This window comes from Pseudochaenichthys georgianus, chromosome 24, assembly GCF_902827115.2.
Source record: "Pseudochaenichthys georgianus chromosome 24, fPseGeo1.2, whole genome shotgun sequence".
NCBI lineage: Eukaryota > Metazoa > Chordata > Actinopteri > Perciformes > Channichthyidae > Pseudochaenichthys > Pseudochaenichthys georgianus.
Window position 1 is genome coordinate 7,048,302 of NC_047526.1, and position 20,433 is coordinate 7,068,734.

At 44.5% G+C, this 20,433-nt stretch overlaps 1 protein-coding gene across 1 annotated transcript in view; it reads left to right on the forward strand.

Annotated features, from left to right (window-relative positions):
• The first annotated feature begins 1,134 nt into the window (after window positions 1-1,134).
• Window positions 1,135-20,433, forward strand: part of opn5 (opsin 5) — a 43,959-nt gene continuing 24,660 nt past the window's right edge. Inside the window, exons 1-2 of the mRNA XM_034075341.1 lie at window positions 1,135-1,273; window positions 18,390-18,509. Of these exons, the coding sequence (XP_033931232.1) occupies window positions 1,141-1,273; window positions 18,390-18,509 (253 nt within the window). The 5' untranslated portion in view covers window positions 1,135-1,140. The remainder of the gene's footprint in view (window positions 1,274-18,389; window positions 18,510-20,433) is intronic.

Sequence of the window (20,433 nt, forward strand, 5' to 3'; positions counted from 1 at the left end):
TTATTAGACTTAATGTTATCCTTCAACCAACCATTTTCCCATCAATCAGCTGACTGACTCTCTCTCTCACTCACTCACTCACTCACTCACTCACTCACACACACACACACTCACACACTCACTCACTCACTCACTCACTCACTCACTCACTCACTCACTCACTCACACACACACACACACACACACACACACACACACACACACACACACACCACACACACACACACACACACACACACACACACACACACACACACACACACACACACACACGAGCATTGTGCCTGCCCTGTCAACTGAGCGGTCCTAGCGCCCTTCGGATACAGCACACAAACACACAGGCACGCATTGCGCGCAAACAGAATTTATTTGTGTTTTTCCCTTTACACGGGAGTCCGGGACAAACAAAGTCCTGTACGGGACACGCCCCTTTTGGCTCAAATACGGGGTGTGCCGGCTAATATGGGACGGTTGGTCTTTTTAAGGGACTAAAATAATAAAGTATGTAAGCTTTATTACATACGGTGGCACTCTGTGTTGGGGTTGGCAGTTATTTTTATAGTTTGAATTCAAATGGTACTAAAGGAATGTAACAACATGTTGGCTCAACAGGTTCATTAACTGTCCCAAGCATATTGCCCAGAAATGCCCCCCCCCCCACCCCCCACTCAAACTCCCACATTTGAAAGCTCAACGTATCCACATGAATCACAAAGGTGACCTATGTTGGCTTCAAATAGACATTCCCAGGTCAGAGCGGGAGCCATTCTTATCTTTACTGTTGCTATTTTAATGATGGCAACGAGCTAACTTCCCCACAAGCTGCCATATAAACCAATTTGTGACAAATAACAACCCAGTGCTTCATCCACACACTCTAGCCACAACGTAGGAAAGCACATTAAGAGATGATTGACAATTGTATCTACTGCTAGGGTCCCCGCACTGGCATGTGTCACGTATTATGTTATGCCTGTTTTTGCATTTCATCAACTGCATGTGCAATTATGTGTCCCGTGTGTGTGTGTGTGTGTGTGTGTGTGTGTGTGTGTGTGTGTGTGTGTGTGTGTGTGTGACCTGTTTTCAATCTGAAGAAGCAGTTTCAGCCTTCTTCTCCACTTCCTAGGACATTCCCACCTGATGGCAGTGATGGAGAACGAGACGTGGAGCCAAACTGCATACGTCCCCCATTATCTCCTCCATGGTGACCCTTTCGCCTCGAAACTCTCCAAAGAGGCTGATATCATCGCAGCATTTTACATCTGCATCATAGGTCAGTCTGATTGCAAAATTACCTTCTTTGATCCTTTCATTCATATCTTTTCCCCCCACTTTTTGTCGCTGAGTGTTGCTGCAATCAAGCTGTATGCTTATGTGTTGTGTTATCATCAGCATAGTGTATATCCAACATCATCTGCAAGGCAATATCAATCAATCTAGATATTTCAGTTTCACTCAAGATGTGGTCTGACTCCCTCGTCTGTCTGACTTGGTTACGCTGTTAGCTTGCTCTGCTCAGCCACCTCTCCTATGTGCATGTATATCTTCTGTGATTACTGAACATTTTTCAAATGTAATGTGAACTTGAAATTAATAAACAAGATTATGATGATGACAATGCATTTGTGAAGTGACATAATTAGAAGAAATTCAGTTCAATGTACAATTTATCAACTTTGTATTTTAGACTTTCAATGAGACGTGCAGGCTGATTTCGATCAGATATCAATAATTATTTCCACATGAGCCCCCAAAAATATTTAAAATCTCTCTGATGAACCCTGGGACACTCCACCCATAATGAAAACATCACATACATTTTCAAGAGGGGGTGCTCCTGTAAAAACAGGGTGTTAAATTGCTCTTTAATAAGAAATCTGAAAGCTGAAACTGTTTATTTCAACCAGGAAGCTTTTGCAGACACATTCTCAAGATATTCCGAGGCACATCTGTATGGAAATAGTGTGTTGTGATATAATTGAATTTGCTAAACAAACACGCACACTCTGCCATTTGCATGCAGTGCAAGTGAGAAACAGGAAGAACAACCGCATGAATTCAAACGTTTTAATCTGTTTGTTGGTTTGTGTGAACACACGTCCCACACAAACACTTGACATGAATTGTTTTATATATCAATGAGCTGAGGAGATGCTGGTTGAATGTAAATGCATTACATATAAGCGATCATAGGTTTATGTGCTATAGGCTTTCAATTGTAGTCATCATCTAGCTGCTTCTGTTCCCCTGTGGCACGAATTGGCTGTCATCACCTTTATTCCCGCTTCACCTTTATCTGCTTTGTTTTTTTTATCTGCATGGAAATGCAGCCATAACCATTATTCCAATGAAATACAAATAAAGTCATAGTGTAGGTATTATGTGTACAGATTATACACATGCAGCATGTTAAATAAAATGAAAGCAGTATAAAGCCTGTCACAAATTGTCTAGCTTGGTGCCTTGACACAGTTAGGAAGTCAATGGGAACATAAAGCCTCACTACAATAGGAGATAAGAATAGAGATGTTTGAATGACTGTTGTGTGGGTTCACAGCTCAATCACCCTCAAGTTGACATTAATTGTTTGAGTTCAGCAATCAGATGGCTCAATCAATGGAGAAGAGAATACAAACCTCATCCAAAACTGGAGTCCTAGGAAGTGGAGAAGAAGGCTGAAACTGCTTCTTCACACACACACACACACACACACACACACACACACACACACACACACACACACACACACACACACACACACACACACACACACACACACACACACACACACACACACACACACACACACACACACACACACACACACACACACACACACACACACACACACGGGACACATAATTGCACATGCAGTTGATGAAATGCAAAAACAGGCATAACGTAATACGTGACACATGCCAGTGCGGGGGGGGGGGGGGGGGGTATGCTTGGGACAGTTAATGAACCTGTTGAGCCAACATGTTGTTACATTCCTTTAGTACCATTTGAATTCAAACTATAAAAATAACTGCCAACCCCAACACAGAGTGCCACCGTATGTAATAAAGCTTACATACTTTATTATTTTAGTCCCTTAAAAAGAGTCCTGTTGGATACATACGAATAAACAATGACACACTATTAGGGATGGGTATCGAGAACCGGTACTAAGTCAATACCGGTACCTAGGGTTGCCAACCGTCCCGTATTAGCCGGGACGCCCTGTATTTGAGCCCAAAGGGGCGTGTCCCGTACGGGACTTTGTTTGTAAAGGGAAAAATAAAAATAAATTCTGTTTGCGCGCAATGCAGTGTGTCTGGCTGCGTGCCTGTGTGTTTGTGTGCTGTATCCGAAGGGCGCTAGGACCGCTCAGTTGACAGGGCAGGCACAGTGTGTGTGTGTGTGTGTGTGTGTGTGTGTGTGTGTGTGTGTGTGTGTGTGTGTGTGTGTGTGTGTGTGTGTGTGTGTGTGTGTGTGTGTGTGTGTGTGTGTGTGTACTGTGAGACTGACTTTATATGTTTTTTTTGTGGTAAGGATAAAAAAGAATCCACTGTTTCTTAGGTTACTTGGTTTTTAGACTTTAGTCTTAATCCGTCTTTGTTGTTTCTAAAAGGGTTATTTCTCCTTGTGTCATTTATATGTTCACTTCCTGTCTCTGTGTGTTTTCCAGCCTTGTTTGATTGTTTGTCTTGGCCTTATTGCACCTGTTCCCCATCAGCCCTGAACCCACCTGACTTCTGAAACACCTGAGGTTACGTACTGTAACCCAGCTTCTATGAGTATAGGCGCAGCCCTCTAAGGCTATCGCTATTGGGCAATCCCACTGCACGTGTGCAGCACTGACAGACTTAATCCACGCCCACCTATGACGTGGGCCCCACCTCCGGCCTCACTTCCGTATAAATAGGAAGTAGGCCCGTCCAACTGCTCCCACACAAACAGCTTTTCTTCAGCTATTCGCGGAGCCAGTGGGGCCCGAACCTTAGAGGGCTGCGCCTATACTCATAGAAGCTGGGTTACAGTACGTAACCCCAGGCCTATTTCGTATAAGGCTTTCGCCCTCTAAGGCTATCGCTATTGGGTTAAGGGCGAAGCAGGATGTAGTCCACGCCCCACTGGTCCGTCCCGTAACCAGAAGTACCAAAACACATCTACTCAATTAATAACCCATGCGAAAAAGAAAGGAGCATCACAGTCCCTGGAAATATAGCATTATTCCAATGAATATTCTCTTTAAGGGAATGAAGGTGAATACCCGTTGTTTAAAAAAAGTAGAGATAAACAAATCCCACTTGTTAAAATGATAAAAGAGGGGGAAAAGGGGCAGCTCTCTGAATGCCGATATGCAGGAGAGAGGGCACGCCGTTTAGTCCCTGACATTACTCACTCTGACAGAACACTCAGTACTGAGTGTGTCAGAGAGGAATGGGAGACATCCCTCAAATAAAAGAACAGGGGGAAGACCACGATGCAGCATTGCAAATGTCTTCCACTGTCATTCCTCCATGCAACGCCATAGAGGTAGAAATTCCTCTGGTGCTGTGCGCTTTGATGTTTTCTGGGGGATCCACCCCAGAGTAGAAATACGCCTGTGATACAGCCTCACACAACCAGTGTGACAGGCGCTGTGCAGACAGAGGCTGCCCTATTGAGCGCTCTCTGTAATGCACAAACAGGCGCTGAGACTTGCGCAACGTGGCTGTGCGTGCAATATAACATGACAGCGCACGTACGGGACAGAGGAGATGAGATGTGGCTTCTTCCTCCGATGTGTGAGGAGGAGGGAAGAAACCATCCAAAGTGATCACTCTCGATCTAAAAGAGCTTGTGATCATCTTTGGCATAAAAGCCGGGTTTGGGCGCAAAACAGCTGAGCTGCCATCTCCTTGGATCCGGAGACATGACGGAGCCACAGAGAGAGCAGACATATCACTCACCTTTTAGCTGATGTGAGAGCCAATAGCAGAGCTACTTTGGCTGACAGAAACTTCAGGGGAACCTGATCCAAAGGTTCGAATGGAGCTTTACTCAGTGCGCGTAACACTAAGCCAAAACCCCATTGAGGCGCTAAAGCGCGTGACACATGTCTGAGTCTCTGTGCTCCCCGTAGAAAACGTTTTGTCAGAGGGTGACTAAACACCGTGCTGACACCAATCTACGTGGCAAGATGAAATGGCAGCAGCATATGTTTTTACCGTGCTATAAGCCAATTCCTGTCCAGCAACAGCTGGAGGAACGACAGCACGAGGCAGGGGGGCCAACGGGGTCCAGGCTTCTCCCTGCACACCACACGGAGCGCTGTCCATTTGGCTGTGTAGGATGTGTGTTCAGCAGCTGCGCTGATCGAACACCTCCCTGGCGATTGATGTAGGCCGCCGCTGCTTTGTTGTCTGTTTGAATCAACATATGTTGATTGTACAGCAACGGGACGAAGTGCTGGAGCACTTTCCATACGGAGAGTAATTCCAGCACGTTTATATGGAGAGACATGTGACCCGGCCACTGTCCCCCCACTGCCTGCGACATGCACGTTCCTCAGCCTGCGAGAGATGCGTCTGTGAACACTGCGGTGTGTGACGTCACTCTGCTCAGGGGCACCCCCACTGACGTGGAGATTTTTCCAGTAGGTCAAATCCAAAACCACGGAAGGAGGAATGTACACCATGCGTCTCCTCTGACGCACGGGGTCGATGCACAGGCGAATAAACCACCTCTGGAGTCTCCTCACTATGAAGGAGACCCAGGGGGATCACCACGTGACCAGCTGATATCATGCCTAACAGCTGCATCACGGAGAGGGCTGTCACCGCCCCGCGGGGTGTGACGCGCTGGAGGAGAGCTGTCACTTTCTCCCCTCTCCGCTGTGAGAGTCGCACTCTCATGCGGGCTGAGTTCAATTCCACTCCCAGTTAAAAAGATAACCTGGGAGGGACGAGGACAGCTCTTCTTCCAGTTGATAATGAAACCCCGGTTTGACAGATGAGATACGAGCTGTATCGTCTGTAAGCCACTTCCTCCCTTCCTGGAGCGAGCCAGCCACAGCCGGTCGTCCAGGTAAAATAACACTCTCATCCCCATTCTGAGTAGCTGCTCCCACCGGCTCCACCCACTTTGAAAAAGTGCGTGGAGCCAGGAATGAAAAACGCAGGGAATTCTGTGTTTCGGGATGATGGTTACGTGGAGGACTGCATCCTTCAGGACTATGGATGTGCACCAGTCTCCCTGGTGAACACTCCAGCACCTGTTTGATCGTCAGCATGGGAAAAGGCCATTCCCTTGTTGGACACTGACAGATCGAGGATGGGTCTCATTCCCCCCGCCCTGTCTCCTTCGGGACCAGAAAATACCGGGAGTAAAAAACCCTGATTTTCTTCCCCATGAGGAACTCTGGAAAAAAGCTTCCTTTTAACCAGAGTTCCTGCCGCTCTGCACGGAGCGCGAGACACTGTTCCCGGGATGACAGGGTTCCCTGTATCCCGAAGAACTGCAGGGGGGAGAGGCGAACTGCAGAGACTACTCTCTACATCCGCCTGCTCATCCATCTGTCCATCAGACACACGCGCCGCCACCGTGAGTACATTCTCTGGATGTGCTGTGGTTGGTGGCAAACCACGCCAGAGACCTCCACACGCTGCATTTCACACAGGCTCTCATTATGTCGCCGTTTAGAAGAAGACTCGTAAACTGCGCATTCACGCTCAACATCACTAACAGGGCGACTGTGGCTGCGAGGGAGTGCGGTTGTCTTTCAACCAGAAGGTTGTGGGTTCGATCCCAGCCCGTGCAGCCAACATGTCGATGTATCCTTGGGCAAGATACTTAACCCTGAGTTGCTCCCGATGGCATGGCCAACGGTGTGTGAATGTGTGTGAATGTTAGGTCCTAGAGCAAGTGGTACTGCTCTGTATGAATGGGTGTGAATGGGTGGATGACATGTAGTATGTAAAGCGCTTTGAGGGGTCGTAAAGACTGGATAAAGCGCTATATAAGTACAGTCCATTTACCATTTACTAAGGGATGAGCGGAGGTGTGTGCAGTGCTGTCCACACGAGGTGTAATAATGGCCCTCCGTGGGCTTATTACGACCGTGGGTAGGAGGTACGTCTGAGACAGAGGAAAAATCCGTGCTGCCTAAACCCAATAAGTTTAAAGGTAGACGGATTGAATAGTACGCCCTGCTGTTTTATTAACCGATAAGTTAAAAAACCCAGCCGGCTTAGGCAGCGAGCCATGCCGCCAAGTAACCAATAGGCTATTGGCCCCCGGCTTAACCGGGGAGCCTTGCTGCATATTATCTTCCATCTGTGCATTGAACACACGCGCCGCCACTCAGCGCGCCAACCTGCTCTGGATGTGCTGTGGTTGTCATGGTGACGAGCCACGCCAGAGCCCTCCAGACGCTGCACTTCACACAGGCTCTCATTATGTCCACTGTAACACATGTTCCTGTCAAACAACAGTAAAGCGCCGGCAGTCTCTTCACAGACGCCTGCACTTCACTGCCATACCACAGTACTCATACTGTGAAATCATTTTACAGCCTTTCTCATTAAAAGTAAAATACCGGCAGCAGAGACGCCAGCAATACACTGAAATTATACAGTATTCATACTGTTGAACAATTTTAGCTTATTACTGTAACAAATTAAATAATTCACAGAAACATTCTGGTTAGGGGGCTGCCAGTAGATTAGTGCCGAAAACCGGCTGAAAAATAACAGTAATTGCTTACAGTGTTAAACTGGACACCGTGGTGCGTTCACGCTCAACACCCCTAAGGGATGAGCGGAGCTGTGTGCAGTGCTGTCCTCACTGTAATAATGGCACTCGTGGGCTCATTACCGTGTGTAGGAGGTAGGTTTGGGACAGAGGAGAAAATCCGAACTGCCTAAAAACCAATACTGTAGGTTTTAAAGACAGCCTATTCATGCAGCGAGCCATGCTGCCTATAACCGACAGGTTAGGGGCAGCCGGCTTACCCGGTGGGCCTTGCTGCTTATTATTATGCATCTGTCCATCGAACACACGCGTCGCCATTCTGAGTAATATTCTGAGAGCGAGCGACATGCTCTGGATGTGCTGTGGTTGTCATGGTGACGAGCCACTTCAGAGCCCTCGCCGCCGTTGCCCGTGAAGCAACCCAAGAGGGGCCCGGACCGAAAAGCTGCGAGGGGCCCTCCACACGCTGCATCTCACACCAGCTCTCATCCTGTCTCTGTTTAGGAGAAGGCTCGTAAACTGGACATTGAGGCGCGTTCACGCTCAACCCTGCTGAGGAATGAGCGGAGGTGTGTGCAGTGCTATTCACACAGTGCGTAATAACAGCCCTGGGCTCCTTACGACCGTGTGTAGTAGGCACATCTGGGACAGAGGGAAACAAACCTGTGCTGCCTGCTAACAGACAGGTTAGGAGCATCAGGTTTAAACGTCAAGCCTTACTGTCTAATAACCGCCTGGTTAAATACAGCTGGCCTGCGCCACGAGCCCTGCTGCCTGCTGACTGACAGGTTACAGCCGGCTCTTGCACCTCCACACGCTGTATTGCACAGCGGCTCTCATCATGTTGCCGTTTAGGAGAAGGCTCGTAAACCGGACATTGAGGCGCGTTCACGCTCAAACCCGCTTGAGGAATGAAAGGTGTGTGGAGGCATATCTGTGACATAGGAAACAAGCCCGTGCTGTCTAATCAACCGCCAGGTTTTAAAGACAGCCGGTTTGTGCCGCGAGCCCTGTTGCTTAATAACCGACAGGCTAAGGCAACCGCTTATGTCATCCGGAGGAGAGCTCTCCTGAATCGGGGGAACGGGGAGATCTCATTAGGCGGCTGCCTTTCCGATGATCTCCGGGAGTTCTTGGAGAATACCGCCTATACGGCAGAGCCTATATGGCGGATAGTGTCAGCCCGGCAGCCGAGCCTATAGGTTCGGCTGCCGGGCAGACACTAACCGCTATATAGGCTGACACCGGGCCCCGCCCTGTCTCCCCCGTCCGGAGGAGAGGCCGGGGGAACCACATAGTGATCCGTGAATGGAGGGGAAGAAGTCGCCTGACTGCTGCCCGCCACTCGGATCCAATAATCAAGGGCTTGGCCAATCATCCCCGGCCGCAGCCGCGAGAGCGTTCTCTCTCCGCTGTCTGTGGGCCAGAGGAAGACGGACACAATGAGTGCACGACACCTGGGGATTGAGAGCCGCGTTTGCGTGCTCCAATCCCCGGCAGGACTCACCTGTATCGTCTGTGTAAAGCCGCTTCCTCCCTGGAGCGAGCCAGCCACAGCCGGTCGTAATTCATATGTCGGCTAACCCCGAGCCCCGCCCTGTCTCCCCTGTCCGGAGGAGAGGGAGAATGGGGCCAGGGGGAATGTTTGCTTTCTAGTAAACAGCTCTGAAAAGAGCTTGTGCCTGTACAGTGCTTCTGCAACGGAGTGCTGAAAAAAAATGGGAGCAGTTGGACGGGCCTTCTTCCTATTTATACGGAAGTGAGGCTGGAGGTGGGGCCCATGTCATAGGTGGGCGTGGATTAAGTCTGTCAGTGCTGCACACGTGCAGTGGGATTACACAATAGCGATAGCCTTAGAGGGCAAAGCCTCATACGAAATAGAACTGCACTTTATCCCTCATCAGATCAGTTGGCATTTAAGTCCTGCTTCTCGGTTTAGCCTCTGTTGGGTTGTGGCACTTTGTTTATGATGAAGTTCAGCTTTCCTTGCCACACAGTTCTTTGCCTTGCTTTTATCTCACAATTATCAAGCATTACAATGTAGGGTCCAACCTGCTCCACTCCACCCTGACATGAGTCATGGTCTCATTCATCTTTCTTTGCCATCATGTCATGAAAAAGTTCACATTGTCATTCAAACTCAATGGAAATCACACTGGCCACTGTCTTTGATACCATACCGTGTTCATATAACCTGAATCATCTTCCAAACAATATGTTCATCAAGGATGATATATATCGTGTCACAGGATTTCAACATAATAAAATAAACTAAAGGGTTCAATTTTAGGTACTTTGGCAGGCTTTAATAAATTCATAAATCAACATTTTTGTCAAGGCAGTGAATCTGACAGTGTCCATCAACACATAGTCCAACCATTAAACAAGGTGTGTGTATGTGTGTGAGGCAGCTGTACTTTGAGTACACTCACAGATGGGTATTATGTTTATTCTGTTGCTACAGCAGTCAACAAAGCTGTTAACAATATATCAGCACAAATATTCACATAATAAATAAAGATGCATATTCCTCTCAAAACTAATGTTTCATTTGTCTTTGGGAAGAAGAAAGGACGTGTTCTTAAAGGCCCGGACACACCAATCTGACAACAAAGAACTGACACAAACGGACCCCGACTGTTGCGTCGCCTCGCGTCTCTGCGTTTTGGCCATGTCGCACTGGAACCATAGACTGTATATATAAATGGACGTAGGGTCCGTGACGTCACCCATAGGATTCTGCAGAGTTGCAGAGAAGCCCTTAGTAGGCGGAGTCGGCCACTAACGGCTCGACAGTGACGTCAGAGTTCAACTCCAGCCTGCTCCAAATAAGGGCAAAGAGGCGGAGCCGAGGCAGGACCTGCTGCCACCGAGCTGGAAGTTCCAGAGCTAGCTGAAGCTACCAAGCTAAGCTAACATGCTCCCCATCTGCACACTGCCGTCGCATTTTACGTTTCTAAGGTAAGCGGACATGAAACTATTCAGCAAAACTATAAATAATAATCTAAGTTATTGAGTTTTTAGCATAATACTTCAGAATCTTAAAATCCCTTAACGTTTGTATGCAATTGTGCTAAATTCAACACTGGAATCAAGCAAATATTAATATGTTTGCATGACATTAGTTATTTATATTTTGATATCACTTAATTATACGTTTAATACATTTAAGTCAAGCTAAGGTACATGTGATGGTAGCTAGTTAGTGCTCTTACCTGTGAGGCCTCCAAACAGCATAATAACCAGACTGTATCATTACAACTAAGTACCAGTTCTCGATCCTTGACTTTAGACAAACAATTCAAAAGACATGTATTTAAAGACCAATCTTTATTTGAATGTGCCTCTTAACCTGAGATATTAGTTATACAGTAATAGTATTGACAATCTTAAAAAATTGAGCAACTCAACAGTCAACTTTATATATTTCTTATTGTCTAAAGCATTTATTATTTTCATTTCCCCCCTCTCATATTCAGTGTGGACGGATTGAGACAGTGTGGTGTCCAGAGAGCTGCAGAGACTTCAGGGAGAAACCTCCGTGTGATGGATGTCCTATCTGTTGGTTTGGAGAGGACTGAGGGTCTTTCCTCAGCGAGGAGGACTAGGCCTGATGGAGGAGGACCAGGCCTGATGGAGGAGCCCATGCTGGGCAAAGCTGATACCAACTGCACAGGCCTAGTCTGTCACTTTATTTGACTAAATGTGTTCACTTATACAGTTAATAGGTTTACACCTTCTGTCCATATGTGCTTTTTATTTAAAACATTTGATTAACTTTTGGTTCACATTTCAATAAATTGTATTTGTATTTGCTCTCCTTTTGTCCATTATTCTTACTGAAAATGTTAGATTACACATTCACATCTGACTGAAGAATGGCCCCATTTATTTGTGACGTTGCAAACTCTGCAGTACAAGGCACAAGTGATGTGAAGCTCATAAAGTGAGGCAAATATAAATAATCAGCTGATGGAGTGTAGATGTGGAAATAGATGCATTCGATCAGCTGACTGTTTTTACAATAAAAGTAGTTTCTTAGTGTACTGGTCTTAAAATCTCATAACATCAGCTTTTAATGTTCCTCTTGGATGTTCTTCTTGACCCTCAGAGAAGGAGAAAATGTTGTGTCTTTCAGGCATGTCCTTTTCTAACAAAAATGACAGGAAACATAAAACATATTATTGCAGAACAAGTGTGTTATTTATGAAAGCGGTGTGTTTAGGGGCTGTAGATATAATTATTTTGTAATTTCTTCTTTTTTTTCAACAGTGAGCTACAAAGACAAGCAGATTATGAATGAACAGTATGAAGTTCATCAACATTGAAATATATTTTATTATCAAAATAATATTTAACTGTTATCAAAACGTAGTGCAACTGTAGAAGCTTGCTCTGTTGTCTCACTGAAAGAATAACTTTTACCACGTTTTTTCAGACAATATTGAGAGATAAATAGTAGCAGTTCTCACTATGTGTTAAATATCTTTGCCTTCAATACATTAAATTAGAAAGCTGACAAAATCATATTGCTTGTTAACATCTAAATGTAACTTTTTGCATGGAAAAAACCCTCAACTTCACTGATGTGTAGGTGATCTAGTATTTAGTATTGTTTAATGGAATGTATATCAGTGTATTCAAGTCAATACTTCATTCATTTAAACCAATATCTTTCTTGATTCTTTGTACAGTATGAAAAATAGAGTCTTTGTACCTGTGCTGAAGTTCACTGCTGTGAGGAGTCCAGTTCTGTCTCTCACTCTCTGGTCCAGCCTGTCTGCATCATCTGGACACCTTAAACAAACAGATATAAGAACCATGTGTACAAACAATATAACTTATTCTCTTCTGTTGAACATGTTGGATTGTGTATTGTCCGAGTCAGGGTCCTTTTTATTTTACTGTAACTTTGGAAGTTGTGTTACCAATGCTTACTGTTTATTTGATACCAATTTGGTAATGCAATTAATAAAAACAACAAGGTTTGGGTTCGTTCTTCAGATGACTGTGACGTTAACGTGTAAGCTCAATAATGAACTCCAGATCAACCAACCATATTGTAATATCTAAGTAATCATCTTGAAATATGACATTAATAATTGTAATATACACACATCTTATTGTGAGGTTGATTTCACATACACTACTTCAACATGAGCTTGTCTACATACTTGAGCATAGCCAATTTAAATTAACCTTAGCGATGCATACAGTTCCTACCTTCATAATAAAATATCTCTAAGTTACAAGGATGACCTTATTTTATAACCTCAAACAGAAGCCGTTTGTTCTACAGTATTATCCCACTTAACGCTTAACACTTGTCTATTTCGTGTTAACCTTTATATATACAGTCTATGATTTTAACTTGGAGGCTACGATTAGCATCGTTAGCACTGATGTAGCTACCTCTCGCTAACCCAAGCCTTAACATTCATTACGTAACACATAAATAAGTACTCGAATTTCACTTACCGCATTCATGCACCGTCTGTTTCAACCGCAGAGCGAGTCACAATAGTCCGATATATAAGCTCTTCTAAAGTTTGACATCAAACATTGTGTTTTAAAAAGGGCATTCAATTCGATAAAACTTAATATTCAGCCTTTTTCATATGGATTAAAGCACATTTATTAAGACTTAATTTAATTCAGTGGCGCCGGAAGTAGGGGTGCCAAGGGGCCATTGGCCCCCCCACTTTACAGCCCTGCCCCACATTTTCGCAGTGGCGGATGCCGCGAAACACTAGCCTACATCCCGTTTCAATAATTTCCCTCTACTCTAAAGTCGCATCTAAAAATAACCCGATCTGAGAAGGACTGTTCTTGCTAGTAACGGTTTACGCAGAGTCCTTGTCATTCCACTGACCTGCCCATTTGGACTAGTGATGTGTCGGTTTTTTTGTTAAGTAATACAAGACAGAATGATATGATGATCTCCTTACTACGGGTGCTCCGTGCATGCATGCAGTGACATGTAATATCCAAGGATTAGATACTGTTGGTTGCTGCTGTTTTGAGCATTGCAATATATTTATTTTCACTATGTTATTTATTTATGATTATCTTTAGGCTCAGCAAAGATTTGATGTCAGCTGTTTCTGTCTTTTTTTCTTTAGTTAAGAGCCCTGCTGTTTTGTTGGGGCATTTTCTTTAAATGCACTTTTAAAATGTCGATACAGCAGCCCCTTTTTTTAAATGTCTATGCTTAAGCTTTTATAGGTGTTGCTATCTGCTTTGTGTCAGTGCATTCATTCGGTGGTATCAGAGTTACACAGGTCTGTAAATGCAATGAAAGCAATTGGCCACAGCAAATCATTTATATTACAAATATAATTTTTACTTTTGAATACTTCAGTACAAAGGATGTATTGAATAATTTAAGTGATATATCATGTGTACACATATAAATCATTAAGTTGAGTTAATAACTAGAACAAATGCCCAAGCCTCCTGGACAGCCACGAAAAGTCTCATTTTCACAGTGTGTTCACAAAAAGTGTGCTTACTTCAGTCAAACACCAGTCAACATTCAGCTTCTCAAACAAGAGCGTATTGAGCAGGAAAAAAGAAGAGATGGAATGATCAATCAATTAATCAATCAATGTTTATTTATATAGCCCAATATCACAAATGTTACATTTGTCTCAGTGGTCTTCAGTGTGTACAGAATATCAGTATGACAATACGACACCCTCTATCCTTAGACCCTCACAACGTACAAGGAAAAACTTCCGGAGAAAACCCACAGTTTAAAGGGAACATGGGAGAAACCTCAGGGAGAGCAACAGAGGAGGGATCCCTCTCCCAGGACGGATAGATGTGCAATAGATGCCGTGTGTACATTGAACAGATAATACATTTGCAACATAATGATGGAGCAACTGCGCTGTCTGCAGTTTCTAACCCGACAGGGTCTAGCAATCAGGGGGCATGCGGATAAGGAGAGCAATTTCCAAAAGCTAGTCGAACTCGTAGCTGAAAAATACCCCACTCTGAAAAGCTTCATGCTCACCGAGAAATATACATCTAACGAGACAATCAATGAACTTATAAATCAAATGTATCGGGAGTCTCTCACCACTCTCTGAACTGAAATGAAAAGCAATGCAAAACACTACAGTCTCTGACTGTAAGATGGGTGTCAGCTGATTATACAGGCACTAGCAGAGTGATTACCACTCTGCTAGTGCCTGTAGATTTAGCATTTATTTGACCATCACATACACTTGTTGCCCCCCCCCCCCCACTTCTGAAATGAATCCGGCGCCGCTGATGTAATTTTTAGGAGACAGGCACCTGAGACACACACTCACACACAAGTGAAACACTCACACACACAATCACAATTGGAATTGGATGTCATAGTCTATTCCTCATGTGAATGGATTTTTGTAGAGCAATCCATCTTCATCTGTCAACCACAATCTGTCTTCTATTAATAAACTTCACTCTTCACTATTTTCAATAAACTGCTGTTTTTCTGGAAATACACAAAGAACAACATTATATACATTTATGTTGATTTATGTTGTATAAGTCAAGGTCATACAACAAAAAGGCACTGCAACTTCCAATTTATTTTTGATGGAGTGCGTCGCAAATATGTTCCAAAACCGAAAACCACCACCAACGGTCATGCATTCATCCTCCTGATTAGCCGATTGGACACACAGCTGAGCAGATGTCCCCATAGGGACCGGGGTTGGTTGGAGATCCTCCCTAACGTATCGTCCACACGGCTCCATCGCGTTGAAGCTTGCCGGTAGGCGGGTCTGGCGCGCGACCAACAACCAATCACATTAGGGGTGTTAGGGTTCACAGAATTCACGGTTCAGTACGTACCTCGGTTTAGGGGTCACGGTTCGGTACAACAACAAAAAAGTCCCAACTGTATAATTCGAGGTTTGTTTTTTATTTATTTGTAGCAGTAGTGCAAGTTTCAGTTTAAAAATAAGGAACTTTAACATTTTGAATAATTAACTAAAATTCAATTTAGACTGTATTAGGGATATAAGCACAATAAAATACAGAAAGAAATGAGAGGAAAACCCTGTACCATTTGCAAAAACAACAATCTGATTAGACGGCTCGCTTCCAATTTCTGCTTGTGGACTCCAACCAAACTTACAAGTTAGGGAGCACTGATTAAATACAATTCAAGTTTCTGGAACTGCATTTTCTGGTTTTCACACATATAAATATATAAAATGTCAGAATAAAACAAGTATGAGAGCACTCTCACAATAACTTAACACTATCAGAGAGTGAATATATAGCCCCCTCTGGTCGCTACAATGAGGACGCTCGATCCTCGGCCCTCGATATGCATTTAGAGAAATTAGATGTCCTTCAACATGGAGCACTGAAATTCATTTCCGGGTCACTACCGGAGGACCGAGGAGTCGAGGAGGGGAACTCTTTAAAATGAGATACGGCCACAGTGATCCACCAGATCCTCCTCTCCACCTTTCAAGAATCCCTATTGGGCCTGCATGTGCCACCTGACTGCTACAGCCAGAATGCATACTGCTTTACCTGTTCTCCATGGGCCCCTTCTCATTTCTCTAACTCCCCTCCTCGACTCCTATCCTCGAGACTTAGTCCCGCCCACAGGAGATGCGAGCGGAGGACTGAGGAGGGGAACCGAGGAGAGAGGAGGGGAAGCAGCAGGCGGTTAGAGAAATGAGAACTCCTCTCCTCTGAGCGGTCATTTTAAAGAGACGTCCATTAATGATGACAGGAGGCACAGCAGCCTCTGTCTGATGGACAGATGTGTTCATGACCACTTCTATATTTACTTTGAATTTATTGACAGTGCGGTGTAATGAGACAATAACAGGCTACAGATGCACACACACACACACACACACACACACACACACACACACACACACACACACACACACACACACACACACACACACACACACACACACACACACACACACACACACACACACACACACACACACACACACACACACACACACACACACACACACACACACACACACACACACACACATACAATTTCAGAATCAAACAGAGCACTCTCATAATAACGTAACACTATCAGAGACTGGATATATCCCCCCCCCCCCCTCTGGTCGCTACAATGAGGGAAATAAATTACGGGCCAAAAGTTGTATTTACAAGTATTAAAAGTTAAGCAGAGGACACCAAACCAACTGACACCTTTCTGTCCGCTGCATCGACGCACTGTACAACACACACCTGCACACTGTACAACACACATACCTACACATAACCAGGCTACAGCCGTTGTGTATTTTATTATGTGAAGCACTAAATGGTTTTAGAAAAATATCGACTCTTTGTTTGTAGATATCTACTAAACTAAAGCAAATAAAGAGAGTAGGCCTGTTCTACTGAGTGATATATATATTATACACACTGCTCTGCTTTCTGCAGCTGTTCTCTCTGTAAACATCGCGTCGCGATGAAAGCAGTTAATAAAATAATATCCAGGGGATGCATGCAGAGCTGTCATTGGCTGAGATAAGTCCGGCCGTGCGTCACGACTCTTTGAAACATCTCTGTTCCCGGAAATGCATCCGCGAAGGAGCCGTGGAGGACCCATCAGTGTCTCCTCGGTTAGAGCTCCTCCAGAGAGCCTCCTCGACGCTCGACGCTCGGTCCTCGATGTGCATTTAGAGAAATGAGATGTCCTTCAACATGGCGCGCTGAAATCCATTTCCGGGTTCCTACCGGAGGACCGAGGAGTCGAGGAGGGGGATTTGATGAAATGAGAAAGGGCCAAGGTCTCACCTGTTTTCTGTCCACAATGATGGAGGGTTAGGGTTAGGTTTTACACAAAATTCTTCTCAGTATTGTGGTATCAACAGCTGATTGGTTGACCAGTTTCTTAATCATTACATTGCGTCCCTGTAGTTCAAACAGATGCCTGATGCAGCTAGGGGGAGCTGCAGATTCAGGTGATCATTCTCTGTAGGTTCATCACTCCTAGCAACCACTTTCACATTGTCATTATAAAAAATATAAATGTTGTTTTAGTTTCAACACTGCCTCTGACCTTTGTCATGTTTAATGTGGTAGCTTTAGAACAGCACCTTATTAAGTGGCCAGACTGGTGACCGACTAGTGCAACTGATCAGTTCTAGACGTATAGAGGCTGATCCATCTAGACTGCTATACTGTTAGTTGAGTATGAAAGAGATGAGGGCATGGAGGAGCAAAAGACTGCAAGCATTGTAGGAGGGCAATGTTCCGAATGTGGAAAAAAACAGTGTTGGTGATGTTGTTTGGGTCGAAGAATCTGAATCTGAATCAGAATCAGGTTTATTACCAGGTAGGTTTACACGTACGAGGAATTGACTTGGTGTCGTGGTGCATCAAAAAAAGAATTAAAAACAGTTTGTGTCCAGGGTGGGAGGGGTCAACCACTATCTTCCCTGCCCGCCTCAGGGTCCTGGAGGCCTGCAGGTCGTGGAGGGATGGCAGATTGCAGCCGATAACCCACTCTGCAGAGCGGATGACCCGCTGCAGCCTGCCCTTATCCTTGGCTGTGGCTGCAGAATATATTCCATCTTGCCTTACAACCGCATTTCAGCGGCAATAATGCATTTTAATGTCTTAACAATGTCTCCGAAGTAACAAATGGTCTCTCTCTCTGTCTCTCACAGGAATCTTGTCTGCAACAGGGAATGGATATGTTATTTATATGACCATCAAACGCAAGACCAAGTTGAAGCCGCCTGAACTCATGACTGTTAATCTAGCCATCTTCGACTTTGGAATATCAGGTACTGGCTTATTTGTGAAAAGATATATTAAAAGGATGAAGAATATGTATATAAAAAAAGATAAAATAAATAAATGTAATATAATATGGCTTAAAAAACTAGTGGAGGAAGATAATAGTGCCAGATTTTAGTCATTATGCGAGGAAAGTAGATCATTTTTAAATAGTGAAAATGTTTTTAAGATAAATAATGTAAATTCCTTCTATGATAATAGAGCCCCCCACTGATGAAATGCAGCAAGCCTGATTTTAAACTGCAATCATTTCATTAAGTGTCTGTTAGTACTTGGTAACACATGTTGATGTAATGGTCTCATATGCAGGGTGTCAGAGGATGTTATCCCCATAAATAAGACTAGGCTGTCTGTTTGATGCTTTTTCATTAATTGTTTTGTTTTCTATTTCACCAGACCTATTCATTATCTAGTATTGCATTGTTCAAGTGTTTATTGGATTTCTACCCAATTAACTTTTGGGTTTGTTTTTTGCTACATTCTCCTTCAGCTAATGCAAGAGGAACTGATTCGTAATTCATGTTTATTTGTGTACTATGCAATCAAATAGATTTATAAAGCCCAATATCATAAAGTACATATTTTCACAAACACATTACAAGTGTACAGCTTACAACAACCTGTCTCCTAAAGGCAGTTGTAGTTGTCATGGGGAATACTCAGCCTGTGAAAACAGATGATGAATGTATTTTGTAGCTCATAATGGCATTTCAGTCAGACAACTCACGTGTTCCTTTAACATGTTTATTAGAAGCAGCATATAGTTAAGTTTGGCGACTAGGCTCGGGCATCATCACTCCATAGATATACATAGCACGATGAGTGATGATTAGATACTATCCCCCAAAACTGCGTAGCCCGAGCCTGACGCTGGTGATGTAAGACTGATAAGTAGAGGGCCTGGCGAGCTGCCATGTGGCCATTCCCCCTAAGCACTGCGGCTTTAAGGGGAATATACTACCTATACAGTATATGCTACCTAATGAAACGGCTATGTGAAGGCCCGGGAACAGCCCGAAAAGCCATCCCTCTTAAGCACCGCGGCTTTGAGGGGAATATACTACCTAGTGACTGCTATGTGAAGGCCTGGAAGTGACCAGTGCCGACCCCCCCCCCCCAGCACCGCGGCTTTGAGGAGAATATACTACCTATCAAGACTGCCGTGTCTAGGTCTTTGAGGCAGCGACAATGAGCTTTCCCCCCCAAGCATGCAGCTATGAGGGAAATATACTATAATGAAATAACTATAATCTAACCCAGCAACCACCTTGTATGCAATAACAGGATTCTACAGATATACATCTTTGAACGATACTCCTCATCGAGTAGTGCAAGAGCTCATGGTTGTTTGTGCTGCAAGGATCTCATTCATGTGAGGCATGATATAGCGCTGGTGGGCAGAAGATGACCGACGGCCCAGGACACTCAGGGTTGAGGTAGGCGGATATAGAGCTGCGGTTGTGGCTGTGCAGATTCTTAAACAGTGGGAATAGCGATCTGGGGGCAGGTCGCAGCTTAGGCAGAGATCACGCAGCTTGGAGGAGAACCCTCGTCGTTGGGTTTGCAGCCATCGAATAAACATGGGTGCCGACCCATGTGTCAGAGGGCAATGATGCGAGAAGTTCAGCATGGAAGATAAAGGACAAAGAAAACAGTTAGTTTTAGCAATGATTATTCGGGGTTCCTTGACTCCCCAGACAGAAATGTCAGACATTGAATGTTTCAAAAAAGTGTGTATATTTGATCTCCAAAGTTAATTCAGTAAGGGAGAGATTATGCTGAGGATTAAAAGGTGAGAGGTCTGTGTATATTCGCCACCTGAGAAACCAATAGAAAGCTGTAACAACTGCATCTGACGTTTATCAATGTATAGTGAAACCCCTCTGCCTGAACTTATGCATTAACCTTTGC